General features: G+C 47.1%; 1 protein-coding gene across 1 annotated transcript in view; it reads left to right on the top strand.

The window, feature by feature from the left end:
- Positions 1–10,850: 10,850 nt before the first annotated feature.
- LOC119177395 (oxytocin-neurophysin 1) overlaps positions 10,851–18,543 on the top strand; it is a 66,108-nt gene continuing 58,415 nt past the window's right edge. Inside the window, exon 1 of the mRNA XM_037428876.2 lies at positions 10,851–10,917. Within this exon, the coding sequence (XP_037284773.2) occupies positions 10,894–10,917 (24 nt within the window). The 5' untranslated portion in view covers positions 10,851–10,893. The remainder of the gene's footprint in view (positions 10,918–18,543) is intronic.

Here is an 18,543-nt window from a genome sequence, read left to right as displayed (position 1 = left end):
CTTCCAGAATGTTTATATATACTTCATCGACACCCTGATTCCGCAGTGTCTGCATGACGACTGATATTTCTACTGAATCAAACGCCTTCTCGTAAGCTATGAAGGCTATGTATAGTGGTTGGTTATATTGTAAGACAGTAGCAGCGTTGGAGTCTCGACGGAGTTTATTAGGCCGAATCGCCTGATCAACCTTTCGAACGAAGACGAGGTTTTTCGTGATGATGATTATACACAGATGAAGAAGATGAAGGTCAAACTTTGTCAATATTGTGCTTACACTAATTTCTCCCTCGCGCGGAAGCGTTTAATTAGGCCGCTGTTTATGACGGTGGTGTACGGCGCACGAATGGTTTTAAGCGCGACACGTGAACAACCTCCGTGCCACGAAAACGGCTGTAGGAAGGCATGACAACAGGGGTTACTCGATAGTTAACAGGAGACGTCTGCTCGACTATAGCGTAGGGGCCGATGAAACGTCAGTGAAACTTATCACACATGCCGGGAACCCGCGTTGGGTCCACAACAGTACTTCGTCTCCAGTATTGAAGTGAACTACGCGGTGGACACCATCGCAGCGAGTCTTCCGCTCTTGTTGGCTTGCCTGTGTATTGAGGTGGGCGCGTCGGCGACAATCGGCCAGGCGAGAGATTAAGTGCTCCCTCGATGACGATGACGAGTTCACAGGACGTCAAAAAAAGGAAATGTCGAGCGGAGATGTTGGTTGACGGCCATAGACGAGAAAGAATGGGGAATAGCCCGTGGTGCGCTGCGTAGCGGTATTGTACGCAAAAGTCACGAATGGCAGGATGGTATCCCAGTTGCTGTGGTCGGCGTTGGTATACATAGATATCATGTCGGTCAAAGTTCGATGGAAGCGCTCTGTGAGGCCGTTAGTCTGGGGATGGTAGCAGGATGTCGTCTTATGAATCGTATTACATGCGTGTGGGACTTGATCGAGTAGTTTCGAGAGAAACGCCTTACCGCGATCACTCAATAAGATGCGTGGTGCATCAGGTCTTGGAAAGATTGCCTCCAGAAATAATGTGGCAATGTCCTCTGCTGATCCTGAAGGAAGTGCAGCTGTTTCGGCGCACCTTGTTAAGTGATCAACTGCTGTGACAATCCAGCGCTTGCCGCTAGCTGATATTGGTAGCGGTCCGTAGAGGACAATGCTAATGACATCGAAGGGAGCGTCAGGACACGGAAGAGGTTGTAGAAGACCGGCCGGAAAGGAAGTGGGGCACTTGCGGCGTTGGCATAGCGAGCATGATGCAACATATCGCGCTACGCAATTAGAAAGGTCAGGCCAGGCAAAACGACTGCGGATGCGTTCATAGGTTTTTGAAAACCGAGATGACCAGCCTTGTAGTCATCGTGAAACGCCTCCAAAATCTGCGCCCTTAGAGAACGAGGAGCAACAGGAACCCAGCGCTGTCCTTCGGGGTGGAAGACAAAGTGGTAAAGGATTGAGTTTTCAGTCTTGAAGTTCCGCAGCTGTCGATGGGCGCGAGCGTTGGGAGGACGAGAGGAGCCTTGAAGGCGGTGCATTATAGAGCGACAGTAAGTGTCGCTGCGTTGGTGGGATGCAAACGTCTCGTTGTTGAAGGTAGAAAGAAAATCGACAGCGGCGAGTGAATGAACTGACGGAGATACTTTGATGGGTTGACTCACAGTTGGCGACAGGCCAGGAGTGCCTGATGAGGATTGTAGAGGACAGCGGCTAAGGGCATCGGCATCGTTGTGTTTCTTGCCGAATTTGTAGATAACGTCAAACTCGTATTCTTGGAGACGAAGTATCTAGCGACCGAGACGTCCAGACAAGTTCTTTTACGTCGACAGCCAGCACAAAGCGTGGTGGTCAGTGACGACTGTAAAGTGGTGGCCGTGAAGATATGGTCGAAACTTCTGGATGGTCCAGAAAACGGCGAGACACTCCTGCTTGGTGATGGTGTAGTTTTTCTCTGCTGCTGTGAGGGTGCGACTTGCGTATGCGAGCACACGTTCATCATAACGCTCTGTTCGTTGCAGAAGTACAGCGCCGAGTTCGTGCCCACTGGCATCAGTATGGAGGAGAGTGGGTGCGGCGTTATCGAAATTACAAAGCACTGGCTCAGACGTGAGTGCACGTTTCAAGGTGTCAAAAGCCATTTGGCACTCGTCCGACCATACGTATGACGCTTCCGAAGAAAGGAGTTAGGGAAGTGGCGCAGCAATGGTGGCAAAGTCTCGTATAAAGCGCCGGAAGTACGACGCAAGGCCAAGAAAGCTTCGGAGCTCTTTGACGCGTTGAGCCACCGAGAAGTGAAGAACGGCGGTAATCTTGTCGTGATCAAGCCGGATTCCATCTTTGCTGACGAGATGTCCGAGTACTTTAATACTTTTGCTAGCAGAGTGGCACTTCTTGGTGTTGAGTTGATGGCCAGCAGCTGCGAGATACGTCAGAACCTCATCTAGGCGCTGCAAGTGCTTTTCGAAGGTTGAAGAAAATATGACGATGTCGTCAAGGTAACATAAGCATGTTTTCCACTTAAGGCCCCGCATTACAGTGCCTATCAGTCGTTCAACCGTTGCTGGTGCATTGCAGAGGCCGAAAGGCCTGATGTTAAATTCGTAAAGTCCGTTGGGTGTGGCAAAGGCCGTTTTTTCCTTGTCATTCTCGTGCATTGGAATTCGCCAATAACCGGAGCGCAGGTCAAGGCTCGAAAAATATTCTGCTCCTTGTAAGGAATCTAAGGCATCATCAATGCGAGGCAAGGGGTATACGTCTTTTCTGGTTACATTGTTTGATGCGTGGTAGTCAACGCAGAATCGCACCGAACCGTCTTTTTTTCTTACGAGAACGACAGGTGACGACCAAGGGCTTGAGGATGGGCGGATGATGTTTTGCTTGAGCATATCAGCAACGTGCTTGTCGATGATCTCGCGTTCGCTGGAAGAAACACGGTATGATCGACGACGGACAATAGAAGTTCCGTCGGTGTGTATGCGATGAGCCAACGCAGAAGTCTGGCTCAGAGCAGTGGAATGTACGTCGAAAGATAATTTATGCTTAGACAACAACGCCAGTAGTTCGTCTGCTTGCGGGGGAGTGAGATCCGTGCTGATGGCATTGACCAGAGCCGTAGTAGGTGGAGCATCTGTTGGTATTGAACGTGATTCCACCAGACTGGCATCCGAAGCCACTACAGCGATAGGTTGTGTGTCCACGCTGGAAACTACAACAGTGCCCTTGGTCAGCAGAATCGGCTCATTGGTGATATTCAGCACTGCGAGAAATGCGGTGCCGTTGGAGAAGCGGACAAGACTCAATGAAGGGCAATCCCTCTCGATAGACAACGGGCTGATGGACTGACTAGGACGTTACCGTGGTCAATGGAGTCAGACATAACCGTGATAACGTGCTCGTGGTTAGGTGGTACAAGGAAGTCATTGGCTGTTCGAAGCCGGTCACGTGATAATTTCGGGGAAATATCATCCGTCTCTCGCATATGTATGAGTCGTTGTCGACAAGAAATGGAAGCAGCAGCATCAGAAAGTCCCATCCTAAAATAAGCATAAAAGCACAAGAAGCCAGCACAGCAAACTGAATATGATGCCTGATCCCATCAATGAAAACTCTAACGGTGCACTGTGCTGATGGCCGTATCTGCGAGTCATTTGCGCTACGTAAGAGAGTGCCAGTATAAGGTGTGGTAACCTTACGTAGACGAGTACACAAATCTGCAAGAATAACAGAAATAGCAGCCCCCGTGTCCACCAATGCCTGAACTGATACCCCTTCCGCATACACTAATAACAAGTTGGCTGGGCCCTCTGGAGGTCTTGGTGTTTGTTCGAGCGATGCAGCTTTCCCTCCAAAAACTGCACCAGCTAGTTTTCCGAGTGGTAGTCAGAAGTAGGTACAGTCTGTCTCAGAGGAGATGTTGAGTGTCGTAGAGGTGAAGGGGACCGGCGGCGTCCGGGATAGCAGGGGCGAGGTGCGGCGAGTGGAGAAGTCGGAGAGAAGGAACATGTCGTAGGGCGTCGCTGGTACTGGTTGGGGGATGGCTCCGACTCCCTTTCGTAAACATCGTAGCCACGGCGTTCGTCCTGTTGGCGCTTGCGGCAAAATCGTGAAATATGGCTCCGAATGCCACAATAGTAACATATTGGGCGAGGTGAGCGCCAGGGGGCGTAGTGTGCTGGAGCTGTCACAGGAGCTGGTACTGGTGCTGCGACAGGCGAGTGTGGTGCAAATGTTGCTACGTTGGACTGCGCAGGAACAGGATGCGCGTGCTGAAGCAAGGCAGGTTGCATGGCAGCGACTTGCGCATACGTCATGGGTGGTGTTGGTGGCGCCGTAGTGTTCGATAGGAGAGCGCCAGCAATAGATGAGAGCTCCTCTTTGATGATGTGGCACAGACCAGCGGATTGAGAGTGAGGCCGAGGGGTGGGTGCACATGACAACCCTTGCGTTTGAAGTTTCTCGTGAATCAGAGTGCGAATCAGCGCGCGCAAATCCGCATCCGAGGAAGGCCGGCTGTCACTGGCGTCTGGGTAGTCTGGGTGCAATCGTATGGCTTGACGTTCATCAAGATGCTGACATGTCGTGATGACGTCCTCAACGGTGGTGGGGTTTTTAACAGCCAGAGCGTTAAACGCGACATGGCCTATCCCTTTGATGATGTGGCGAACACGATCAGCTTCTGTCATCGCCGAGTTCACGCGGTGGCGAAGGGCAAGGACATCTTCAATGTACGAAGTGTATGTCACCCCGAGAAGTTGGGCACACCCATTGAGCTTTCGTTTCGACACTTCGGAATAGATGTTCGGTTTTCCAAAAATCCTACGGACTTGTTGAGCAAAAGTAGGCCAATCCGGGAAGCTGCTCTCGTAGTTAAAAAACCACGTTTTCGCAACATCGGACGATAGAAGGCGATGTGACGAAGTTTTCGAGGCTCATCCCATTGGTTATAAACACTGGGCATGTCGTATTCTTTTAGCAATACCTCGACGTCGTCGTGTGGAAGACGAGAGGAGATGGGTGGGTCGCGCTGCCGGGCGTTGACGATCCACGCAGGAATGATTTGTTGGATAGGGATGCTGGATGTTCCGGGTAGTGGTTCTCGAGCCATGACAGCGGACGGGGGAAGCAAGCGGCGACCCGAACGAAGCTCCAGGGGAACGTGACGTCGGAGAGGACTTGGGGATCGAAGCACCTCCACCACTCTGTAAGACAGCAGCAGCGTTGGAGTCTCGACGGCGTTTATTAGGCCGAATCGCCTGATCAACCCTTCAAACGAAGACGACGTTTTTCGTGATGATGATTATACACAGATGAAGAAGAAGGTCCAACGTTGTCAATATTGTGCTTACAATATTTTTACAATATTTGCTTACAATATTTGCTTGCAATAATTTCTATTACCTGATTGATAGTATGAATGTGGTCGATTGTTCAGTAGCCTGTTCGAAATCCTGCTTGTTCCTTAGGTTGATTGAATTCTAATGTTTTCTTTACTATGTTAGCAATGTAAATTTACCTTTGTAAATAGCTTGTATACTACAGAGAGCAAGCTAATCGGCCTGTAATTCTTCAAGTCCTTGTCATCTTCTTTCTTATGTATTAAGATGATGTTAGCGTTCTTCCAAAACTCTGGTACCCTTCCCGTCAGGAGACACCTCGTAAACAGGGTGGCTAGTTTTTCTAACACAATTTGTACTCCATCTTTCAGCAGATCTGATGTTACCTGATCCTCACCAGCAGCTTTGCCTCTTTGCATGCTCTCCAAAGCTTTTCTGACTTCTTCTATCATCACTGGTGGGGTGTCATCTGGGTTACTGCTAGTTCTTATAGTATTAAAGTCGTGGTTGTCCCGGCTACTGTACAGATCTCTGTAAAACTCCACCGCTATTTTAACTATCCAATCCATATTGGTAGTTATTTTGCCTTCTTTGTCCCTTAGTGCATACATACGAATTTTGCCTATCCCAAGTTTCCTCTTCACTGCTTTGACGCTTCCTCCGTTTTTCAGAGCGTGTCCAATTCTCTCTATGTTATACCTTCTTACATCAGATACCTTACGCCTATTAATCAGCTTTGAAAGCTCTGCCAGTTCTATTCTGTCTTTTGTACTTGAGACTTTCATGATTTGATGCTTCTTAATGGCCCCACCATGGTGGTCTAGTGGCTAAGGTACTCGGCTGCTGACCCGCAGGTCGCGGGATCGAATCCCGGCTGCGGCGGCTGCATTGCCGATGGAGGCGGAAATGTTGTAGGCCCGTGCGCTCAGATTTGGGTGCACGTTAAAGAACCCCAGGTGGTCAAAATTTCCGGAGCCCTCCACTACGGCGTCTCTCATAATCATATGGTGGTTTTGGGACGTTAAACCCCACAAATCAATCAATCATGCTTCTTAATGAGATTCTTCGTTTCCTGGGAAAGCTTGCCAGTGTCCTGTCTAACTACCCTGCCTCCAGCTTCCACTGCACACTCCGTAATGATACTCGTCAGATTATCATTCATTGTATCTATGCTAAGGTTGGTTTCCTCACTAAGAGCCGAGTACCTGTTCTGAAGCGAGACTCTGAATTCCTGTACTTTCCCTCTCAGTGCTAGCTCATTGATAGGCTCCTTGCGTATCAGTTTCTGTCGTTCCTTCCTCAAATCTAGGCGAATTCGAGACCGTACAATTCTATGGTCACTGCATTGTACCTTGCCAACCACTTCCACGTCCTTCACGATGCCTGGGTGTGCACTCATTATAAAGTCTATTTCGTTTTTATTTTCGCCATTAGGGCTCCTCCATGTCCACTTGCGGTTTCCTCGTTTTCGGTAGAAGGTATTCAAAATCCGTAAATTATTGCGTTCTGCGAATTTAGCTCTCCTCTGGCGTTTCTAGTACCGATACCATAATCTCCTACTGCCTGGTCTCTCGCCTGCTTCTTCCCTACCTTTGCATTAAAGTCTCCCATCAGTATTGTATACTGTGTTTTTACGTTACTCACTGCCGATTCCACGTCTTCATAAAAGCTTTCAACTGAAGCGTCATCAAGGCTGGATGTAAGCGCGTAAGCCTGTACCACCTTCATCTTGTATCTCTTATTCAGTTTAATTACAATACCTACCACCCTTTCATTAATGCTATAGTCTTCCTCTATGTTGCCAGCTATGTTTCTGTGAATTAGGAACCCCACTCACAGTTCTCTTCTGTCAGCCAAGCCCCGATGCAAAGGACATGCCCATTCTGTTGCACCGTATAGGCTTCATCTGTCCTCCTAACCTCCTTGAGCCCTATTATGTCCCATTTAACACCGTCCAGCTCCTCGAAAAGTACAGCTAGACTTCCCTCACTAGATAAGGTTCTAGCGTTAAACTTTGCAAAGTTCAGGTTTCAATGGCGGCCTGTTCGTATCCAGAGATTCTTAGCACACTCTGCTGCGTTGCAGATCTGACCGCCGCCGTGGTCAGTTGCTTCGCAGCTGCTGGGGACTAAGGGCCGTGAGTTATTTGACGTATGCATGTGAGAGGTAGTGGCCAGATACTGCACCAGGGTGGCCAATCCTTCTCTGGTGAGGGAGTGCGTTTCCGGCGGTGGTTACCGGTGAGGCCGCACCCCAGGCCTCGTAATGCAGTTCTATCACCACGCGGATTTTTTCTTTATCCGGTTGGGAACTGCGAGGCACCGGGATTTGAACCACGGACCTTTTGCTTGCGAGGCGGATCCTCTAACCACTATGCCATCACTGCGGTCTACAGTTGCTATACAAGGTGCAAATAGGAGGACTAAATGTCAGTCCTTTCGGGTGAACTGTGGGACTAACGGTCACTTACTAAGGTGTAAATGCGTGGACTTAATGTTAGTCTCTTGAGGGGACTAACTGTTATACCCGGTGCCGTTAGTCCTTAAAAGAATAATGGTTTCGGCAGCCCCATTAGTCCCCAAAAGGACGTACCACACACTCTTTTAACACCATTTTGCCTTAGAGTGTGGTGCTATCATTCCTCGGAGGAACGATATAACTCCTAGCCGTTCCGAAATGTTTTTGTACAGAAATGCTATCAGCAGTTGATAATCACTCCGACAGAGGACACATCGGTCGATGGTGCATGCTCGATGAGCCACAAGAACGCTTCAGAAGGCTGAAGATGCAAAGCACGCCAATGCAAGCTGTGTTCGGTTATGTCGCCTGCTGCGAAGCGTATACGCGTCAACAATTTAAGCGACTTCCGGAGCGCGCGTCATGCTGGGCTGTCAGCATCTGTTCTGATGATACCCGATCAGATGTTCTTGAGGTTGGCAGTATCTACATAAATTAGGCCGTTAACTACTCTCCCTCCTCAGCTGAAAACCACTACATCATTGTATACCAGACTGTGCGTCCAGATATGTGGAAGTGGTAGCCATACATTCCCTCAACGACGTTCATTTTATCAATTTACTGAAACTCAGATTTGATTAGAGACGTCGTTTGCCGATAGCATTTATATCTGATCACTATCTATCTGATCTGAACAACATTCCGTCACAATAAACGACACCTAAACCTTTACAAAGATGAGTGCCGCAACACTTCGAATACGCGTTTCATCCGCAGGCAAACGACCTTACCAAGTAAACTAAAAAATACCCAGGGAAGAGTCGCTTCGTATGCTAAAGTAAAGCACAAAAGGAAAGGCGACTGAAATGTCCACCCGCTGGCAGCTGGCATTGCGGTTAACACATCACTGCAAACGTCTACTTGTGTAATGTCGTACATATAAATGTATACGAAAATCTGTACATATAGAAAGCGCTTCTCAGGCTGGATACTCCTGTTAGTGTCACATTTAGATTCACCTTAAAGAACCCTAGGTGGTGGAAATTTTCCGGAGCCTTCTACTATACAGCATACGTAATAACCATGCTATGATTGCGAGGCGTTACACCCCAAGTATTAATATTAATGTTAGGACAGCCGCAGAGGAGAAAGACGCACGTACGAAATGTGGGGTTTTATTATCTTGGCGGGGGGAGGGGGGCAAGTCTTCGTCCGCATAGAAGTACTACATTTTACCGGCTCTATATATTAGTAAGTAAATGTACACCAAGTGCTGTGCACAATCAGAATATATGCGCATCAAGAACAATTTAGCGGTGCATGGTGGACAGAATACTCCACGGCAAATCACAACAGAATAAGAAGTTCGCATTGTATACCGTCTGGTTGTTCTTTTGCTGCTCTAAAACGCTTTATTACTCATATTAACGAGATTTCTTTTCTGACATCAAGATTGCCTAAAGAAAATTTGCGATCAAGTGCCACGCATTGGCCTGGATCAGTGGTAGAATACGGGGCTGGCACGCAGTGGACCCTGGTTCGAGCCCCACTCAATACCAATGACCTATCCCTCGGATTGAGTTGTTTTTTTTAATATTTCGTGTAATGTGGTCACGGACACCGGCGATGGCAGCGTACAACTACGGCGCCACGCCTAACCCTATAGTTGTAACCTCCCTCTCATAATAGATTTCGCTGTAAAATCATCGAACAAACTGTTTTAAGTTCAGTGCTGTGGGTGCTTCCTTCGTGCATCGCCGTTCTTATGTGTACCGGGTTTCACTATGTGCAAATGCCATCACAAAATGAGACCAGCGCCTTACATACAGAAACACTATCACAAATATAATCACATTGTCAATGCAAACATTATCATGAAATCAAACCAGTGCTTACACAGATGAGGAAAAAAAGAAGGAAAAAAAAGAGTAATGTGAGAGCCTATACCTAGCTTTCATAATGTTTAAGGCGATATAACGTTGATGATTTTAAAAACTGTGAATTATGAACGCTAAACCACATACCTTATGAATGATTTTTTATTTACTTTAAAAACGCCGGAGGGATGTTACGTAAGGTGTGGTTATGCAACAAAAAAATACATTATTTGTCGACACACACAAAAATATCTTATTTCTTCAATGAGAGAAGGTGAGGTAGCGACGGAAGTGATGAGGTGGGGAATGTTGGCTGTGCAATCGATTTTCTTCAATATTTCCGAACGAAACCGGAAATATAAGCGAATGTCACGGAAAGAAAACATCATTTCAATGAAAGCACACCGAGTACACGTCCAGCATCCGCACATACAAAGAACGAGATGGGGGCATATGCAAGCGCAGCAGTTCCTAGATTGTTTTTGTTCATTTTTTTTCTGCAGCAGAACGCGGACGGCTGGATTCGCGTTCCTCTCTTTATTTATTAAAAAGAAAAGAAAAGTGCGGAAAAGCGGCAGTGCTACTTCCCACGATGTCCGCACTTTCGCAGCGTCTTCATACGTCAGCTGCGTGAGAGGGTGGCGATGCTAGCCGCAACCGAAGAAGAAATAGATCATTACGAGCAGTGCAATTGAAGCGCTGAATTCCATTTGGCGATAAAACTCAACGACGGGCCAAATACACCCCCGCGAGATACGGGGCGAAGAAAAAAACGAACGAACGGAGGAGTCTCGGCATTTGCAGTGAAAACGCTCGCGGTCCTAATCCGGGGACCCCGAGCACCGCGCTCAGTGGGGGATAAGCGGCGCGAAATGTCGCGGCAAACAAATCAATCACCTAAGAAGCATGGCCAACCGGTGCTGAGTGGGAGGGCGAATTCAATTTTTCACTGTGACGATTCGCGAAGCAAAGAAACTTAGTTGTCACCAGTCGTGAACAGGGAAAAAATGAAAAAGAAGGAAGCCCGCTGTGGCGACTGAAAGGGGGTGGCTGGTACGCGTTTCTTAAACGCTTGTCACTTCCACCGGGTCCGATTCAGTCTTCCTCGCCTGATGGATGCTCGCGATGGGATTTGCGACCAAGGCGGCCTATAAAGGGGCCACACTAGCCTCTTCGGCCTGCCGAAAAGGAACGTCCTCTACTGGTGAAAGGACTCATGGAACGACGTCGGTACCTTAAGGTAAGAGCAACGGTTGCCGTGCAACAGGTGGTCCTCGGAGTGCAAAGGAACAAGTTAACAAGGCGCCGTATGTGACGCTTCGCCGGGAAGTCATTATGGTAGCTAATTGTTTTTATATAAAGCTCAGCAGTTGCACCACACAGTGCTATCGCTATTGTTTTAGACAGTGCATCGCACAAGGCCATTATACTTTAGACCACCAACTACAACATCACTATGAAATTTAAATGGGTGAAACAGCGATCGAATGATAATTTTATTGAGATAAATATTTACAAAATCGGTCCGAGTCATGTGTGTTCTGAGGGAAGCGTAGCTGCTCAGAAGCTCCAAGCATGCATGAAGTGCTAACAATGAACGGCTATGGGTATTGTAGGGGCGCAGTGCGAAAGACGGCAGAAAAAAAAGGTACGCAAATGGGCATGCACCCGTAGCGTGGTTTGTGTGCCTTTTTCAGTATTTGTGTTTCACGCTGCTCCCTATCAGTATGTTCAACAAACTATGCGGCAGGTTTGCCCTTAAAGTCTGTGGCACATATCCAAGAGAATGGTATTGAGGTAATCAGAGGTATTTAATCAAATTTGATTTTTTATTTGTTCATCATCATAGATACCCAACGTACAGCCTACAGCAATAGCCATTTAGTCAGTGTCTATACGCATTTATGACGATTCCGAAACGTCCATGCAGTAATGGAGGCCAAAACTCTTGTGATCAAAGCTTTGAAGTATATTTATGCACGGTCGATATCAGCACTGCATTGCATGTCAAGACGAAAATGTGGCCCGTAAGAAGGACTTTCTAACGTTTGTGGCCAGGAGGGAAATGTGATCACGCAAAAAAAAGGGGGGGGGGGGGAAGTGTTGGACCAGAACAACCCTGCCCTCCCATTTCTAACAGCTATGTTTTCAAATCTAAACTCCACCATCTCCACTGGGTAGATCTCAAATTTACAACGTTAATGACCGTAGTCATAACATAAACAGCTGTACGTATTTTGTATATGTATCACTTCGTCTTTTCTTCAGCCATCATCATCAAAGAAAAAACTAATTACCGAGCTATTAAGGTTGTAATTCATACCATTGGTAAATTAAAAATAAACGACTAAGCCGCATCTTCGACTCCTAACAGCGAAATGGTCGCGTACACGCTTGTCAGAACGAAGTCTTAAGCATGGTGGTCTAGAGTAAACATGGGTGAAGATGCCCAATACCTACTTTTAGGGTTTTTGTTTGTTTTTCTTTTAGCTAAAGATAATCAGCGCCTTTGAAGCTATCTATAGCTACTTGCCCACTGGCCAAAATGAAACTGTGAGCAACGAGTGGTGCCGACAAAGTGATTTCCCGCCACAAAGGGGGGAAAGATTTTAACGGCATGATTGCCGTTTTGATCCTAACAATAGAAAGCGTCCGCCACGGTCGCGTAGCAATTACGTTGCTCGGCTGCTATAACCGCGAAGTGTCATGGACTCGATCCCGGCCTTGGCGGTCGCATTTCGGGGAAAGCGAAATGGAAGACGCCCGTGAAGTGCGTCATTTCAGTGCACATTAAAGAACTACAGATGGGCGAATCTTCCGAAGTCGCCCACTATATACGACGTTCCTCATATGATTTTCAGACGTAAAACCCGATATGTTACTATGAACACTTGAAAAAAAAAAACTTAACACTTACCTACCATCTGCATTTAGCTCATCTCTCCGGTATGCGTATAACCCAAAATGTTTTTTTTTGGGGGGGGGGTAATTATACTTTCTTTATGTATGTTCGCTGCTGACCCGGAGGTCGCGGGTTCAAATCCCGGCTGCGGCTGCTGCATTTCCGATGGAGGCGGAAATGTCGTAGGCCCGTGTACTCAGATTTGGGTGCACGTTAAACAACCCCAGGTGGTCAAAATTTCCGGAGCCCTCCACTACGGCGTCTCTCATAATCATATGGTGGTTTTGGGACGTTAAACCCCACAAATCTATCTAATCTATCTATGTATGTTCGCGTGTACATTTTTATGTGTGTCACACGCCAAACTGAGAGATCGCAGGGGGCTTCAACACCCGTAACTTTCCGGTTACTCTAGTGCTCCAGAATATACGTAAAGTGTGCATCGGTCGAACTTGCAAGATAATACTGACTATCCAAGCAACACTCGAGGAAAACAAGTCCGCGTCTCGAGACGTCGGCTCGAAACAACGCCTGTTTACGGATTTTACGTCAGCTTCTAATAAAGTAATTCTTGTCTTCTGACAAGCTTTCTTTTATAACATTTTCTGTCTCAAGCATTTATTTGAGCACTTATTTGTTTCATGTACAAAGTCTAAGATATGAACCAAAATCTCTAGTCTTAAAAGATCGGCGGGACAGGGGTTTTCTCCTCCACAGTATGTTTGGCAGCAGACAGTTCACACATGACCTCCCAAAAATAGATTTTATGGACGCAGGGAATGTATACACTTTGAAAACCAGGCTTATGGTACACAAACAACATACTTTTTGCAGCGAATGCCTTCAACAAAGTACTTTTTTTTGTTTTTTATTTGTTTTTGTTACTTTCACGTGGCTCGTTGTTTACAAATGCTTTAAAAACCCACTCAACCTGTGTTTAGTGGCCAGTAGAGGATAAAATATTCTGCGGTTATCTCAATCCAACAAAGCGAAACTATCACATCCACTTTTCAGCAGGGTTTGATGCTGTTGCGCGTCGTCGACCTATGCCTGTGCGTCGCCTTTGATGGGATGTGCGCTGTCCGCAACCATCTTCAATGCTCAGGCGTGGACAGTGTAGATGCAAGGCTCTAAGAGCCTTCTACAGCAAAATATGTTATGAGATCAAAACTCGGGTGACGCGCGGTGCCTTAGTTGTCTGCCACCGCCGGCGTCTGTAACCACTATCACGAAATAAGAAGACAAACCTAGTAACAAGGACACAGTGGGGCTCGAACCCGCGTCCACTGCGTGCCAGCCCAGTATTCTACCACTGAGCCCCACCAGTGCTTGGGACTTGTTCGCAAACTTGCTTTAGGCAGGCTTGAAGTCGGCAAAGGAATCGCGGGAATATGAGTAATAATGCGTTTCATCACAGCAAAAAAAAAAAAAACAACGAGGCATCACACAATGCAAATAGCGTAACCAGTGGGTCGTCTAATGCTCCAACCCATTACAAAAGCTTGTTCTTGTTGCCCTATAGACTGTGGCGCATGCTCACTTCAGGCATAATTCCTCATCGTCGTCAGCCACTGCATGAACAATTGGCACAAAACTCTTTGCAAGTGTTTAGCGGATACAACGCTTCTCAGAAGAATGGGGGAAAATAGCATAGTGAATGCCGGCGATGGCGTGGCGGCGATGGCGTAGTGGTTAGTGCCTCCGCCTCGCATGCAAGAGGTCCGTGGTTCAAATCCCGGTGCCACGCAGTTCCCAACCGGATAAAAAAATTTCCGCGTGTTGATGGAACTGCATAAAGAGGCCTGGGGTGCGGCATCACCGGTAACCACCGCCGGGAACGCACTCCCTCACCAGAGAAGGATTGGCCACCCTGGTGCAGTATCTGACCACTACCTCCCACATGCTTACGTCAAATAACTCACGGCCCTCAGTCCCCAGCAGCTACGAAGCAACTGACCACGGTGGCGGTCAGATCTGCAACGCAGCAGAGGGTTCTAAGAATCTCTGGATCCGGACAGGCCGCCATTGGAACCTGAAATTTGCAAAGTTTAACGCTAGAACCTTATCTAGTGAGGGAAGTCTAGCTGTACTGTTAGAGGAGCTGGAGAGTGTTAAATGGGACATAATAGGGCTCAAGGAGGTTAGGAGGACAGATGAGGCCTATACGGTGCTACAGAATGGGCACGTCCTTTGCTATCGGGGCTTGGCAGACAGAAGAGAACTGGGAGTGGGGTTCATAATTCACAGAAACATAGCTGGCAACATAGAGGAATACTATAGCATTAATGAAAGGGTGGTAGGTATCGTAATTAAACTGAATAAAAGATACAAGATGAAGATAGTACAGGCTTACGCGCCTACATCCAGCCATGATGACGCTTCAGTTGAAAGCTTCTATGAAGACGTGGAATCGGCAATGAATAAGGTAAAAACACAGTATACTATAGTGATGGGCGACTTTAATGCAAAGGTAGGGAAGAAGCAGGCTGGAGACCAGGCAGTAGGAGATTATGGCATCGGTACTAGAAACGCCAGAGGAGAGCTACTAGTAGAATTCGCAGAACGCAATAATTTACGGCTTTTGAATACCTTCTACCGAAAACGAGAAAACCGCAAGTGGACATGGAGGAGCCCTAATGGCGAAAATAAGAACGAAATAGACTTTATAATGAGTGCACACCCAGGAATCGTGCAGGATGTGGAAGTGGTTGGCAAAGTACGATGCAGTGACCATAGAATGGTACGGTCTCGAATTCGCCTAGACTTGAAGAAAGAACGACAGAAACTGATACGCAAGGAGCCTATCAATGAGCTAGCACTGAGAGGGAAAGTACAGGAATTCAGAGTGTCGCTGCAGAACAGGTACTCGGCTCTTAGTGAGGAAACCAACCTTAGCGTAGATACAATGAATGATAATCTGACGAGTATTATTACGGAGTGTGCAGTGGAACTTGGAGGCAGGGTAGTTAGACAGGACACTGGCAAGCTTTCCCTGGAAACGAAGAACCTAATTAAGAAGCGTCAAATCATGAAAGTGTCAAGTACAACAGACAAAATAGAACTGGCAGAGCTTTCGAAGTTGATAAATAGACGTAAGGTATGCGATGTAAGAAGGTATAACATGGAGAGAATTGAACACGCTCTGAAAAACGGAGGAAGCGCCAAAGCAGTGAAGAGGAAACTTGGGCTAGGCAAAAGTCGGATGTATGCACTAAGGGACAAAGAAGGCAAAATAACTACCAATATGGATAGGACAGTTAAAATAACGGAAGAGTTTTACAGAGATCTGTACAGTAGCGGAGACAACCACAACCTTAATACTATAAGAACTAGCAGCAACCCAGATGACACCCCACCAGTAATGATAGAAGAAGTCAGAAAAACCTTGGAGAGCATGCAAAGAGGCAAAGCTGCTGGTGAGCATCAGGTAACATCAGATCTGCTGAAAGATGGAGGACAGATTGTGTTAGAAAAACTAGCCACCCTGTTTACGAGGTGTCTCCTGACAGGAAGAGTACCAGAGTCTTGGAAGAACGCTAACATCATCTTATTACATAAGAAAGGAGATGACAAGGACTTGAAGAATTACAGGCCGATCAGCTTGCTCTCTGTAGTATACAAGCTATTTACAAAGGTAATTGCTAACAGAGTAAAGAAAACATTAGAATTCAATCAACCAAAGGAACAAGCAGGATTTCGAACAGGCTACTCAACAATTGACCACATTTATACTATCAACCAGGTGATAGAGAAATCCTCAGAGTATAACCAACCACTATACATAGCCTTCATAGATTACCAGAAGGCGTTTGATTCAGTAGAACTATCAGCTATCATGCAGACACTGCGGAATCAGGGCGTAGATGAAGTATATGTAAACATTCTGGAAGAAATCTACAGGGGATCAACTGCTACCATAGTGCCTCATAAAGAAAGCAAGAGAATACCAATCAAGAAGGGTGTAAGGCAGGGGGACACTACCTCCCCAATGCTATTTACCGCGTGCTTACAGGAGGTTTTCAGTAGCCTAGAATGGGAGCAGTTAGGGATAAGAGTTAATGGAGAATACCTTAGTAACCTGCGCTTCGCCGATGACATTGCATTGCTGAGTAACTCAGGGGACGAATTGCAACTCATGATTAGGGAGTTGAACAGGGACAGCAGAAAGGTGGGTCTTTCAATTAATCTGTAGAAAACGAAAGTAATGTACAACAACCTCGGAAAGGAGCAGCGCTTCGAGATAGGTAATAGTGCACTTGAAGTTGTAAAAGACTATGTCTACTTAGGGCAGGTAATAACCGCAGAGCCGAACAACGAGATTGAAGTAACTAGAAGAATAAGAATGGGGTGGAGCACATTCGGCAAGCACTCTCAAGTTATGACAGGTAGATTGCCACTATCCCTCAAGAGGAAGGTATATAACAGCTGTATCTTGCCAGTACTTAGCTACGGAGCAGAAACCTGGAGACTTACAAAGAGGGTTCAGCTTAAATTGAGGACGACGCAGCGAGCAGTGGAAAGAAAAATGGTAGGTGTAACCTTAAGAGACAAGAAGAGAGCAGAGTGGATTAGGGGACAAACGGGGGTTAAGGATATCATAGTTGAAATAAAGAAGAGGAAATGGACGTGGGCCGGGCATGTAGCGCGTAGACAGGATAACCGCTGGTCATTAAGGGTAACTAACTGGATTCCCAGAGAAGGAAAGCGGGTTAGGGGGAGACAGAAGGTTAGGTGGGCAGATGAGATTAAGAAGTTTGCGGGTATAAATTGGCAGCAGCATGCACAGGACCGGGTTAACTGGCGGAACATTGGAGAGGCCTTTGTCCTGCAGTGGACGTAGTCAGGCTGATGATGATGATGATGATGATGATGATGATGATGATGATGATGAATGCCGGCCTACTACCTTAAAATTTTCATTTTTAATGCCGTGGTGGGTATCAAGAAAGTGTACTTGCAGAAGTTACCCAATGAGTGTTTAGAAAAGGTTCTGAAAGGCCGCTCTTCTGGCTCTCAATGTGACTGTGCTGCGCCTTCCACGCAGGCCTGGCGTTTTTCTTTTTTCTTCTCTAGTGCTGCCTGAGTTGACTGCAGGGTTCAATGAAATTCTGCCCAGTTCCCGAACCACCCGTGCCCAGACTGCTTAGAGAAGCGGTGAGATATTTACCGGTACACGCGCCCCTTTACAAGCGCAGAGTTGTCGTTGGACGCGCGGCTTCAAGGATAAACACGCAGGGATAATTTTTATTTAACAAAACTCTGGAAGAACACCGAGTGCGCGTGAGGATACCGACTTGTGGGAAAGGGTGTTGCTCTTTATACGCACAATTGTTTCCTAATGTATGTGGCAAACACTTGGTGCAACCAAGTCACAGTTTGCTATTCACAGCGCAGTCGGTTGCTTCATGACCGGCAAGCGATCGGCGAAAAGCGGTGCTGTGATCTACCCTTTGTTGAACCATTGTTAGCGACCGCTTGGTGTCATAACAGCTGGATGTAAAAAAAAGAGTAACCAAAACTATAAGCTGAGATTTCTTAGTGTCACGTGTCTTGGTCATAAGTAACGCAGCGCTGGTTCTGACATTGATCTGATATGTGGGGTTTAACGTCCCAAAACCACCATATGATTATGAGAGACGCCGTAGTGGAGGGCTCCGGAAGTTTCAACCACCTGGGGTTCTTTAACGTGCACCCAAATCTGAGCACACGGGCCTACAACATTTCCGCCTCCATCGGAAATGCAGCCGCCGCAGCCGGGATTCCATCCCGCGACCTGCGGGTGAGCAGCCGAGTACCTTAGCCACTATACCACCACGGCGGGGCCTGGTTCTGACATTAGACAGAAAGAATAAAGAGAAAGGCGGGGAGGTTAACCAGGGCTGAGCCCCGGTGGGGTACCCTGCACTGGGGAAGGGGAGAGTGGGCAGGAAAGTTATAGAGGTTCTGACATGTGTCATTATATAA

Source organism: Rhipicephalus microplus, chromosome X, assembly GCF_043290135.1.
Source record: "Rhipicephalus microplus isolate Deutch F79 chromosome X, USDA_Rmic, whole genome shotgun sequence".
Taxonomy (NCBI): Eukaryota; Metazoa; Arthropoda; class Arachnida; order Ixodida; family Ixodidae; genus Rhipicephalus; species Rhipicephalus microplus.
Note: the sequence above shows the minus strand (reverse complement) of the source record. Positions and strands in the feature narration are given on the sequence as shown.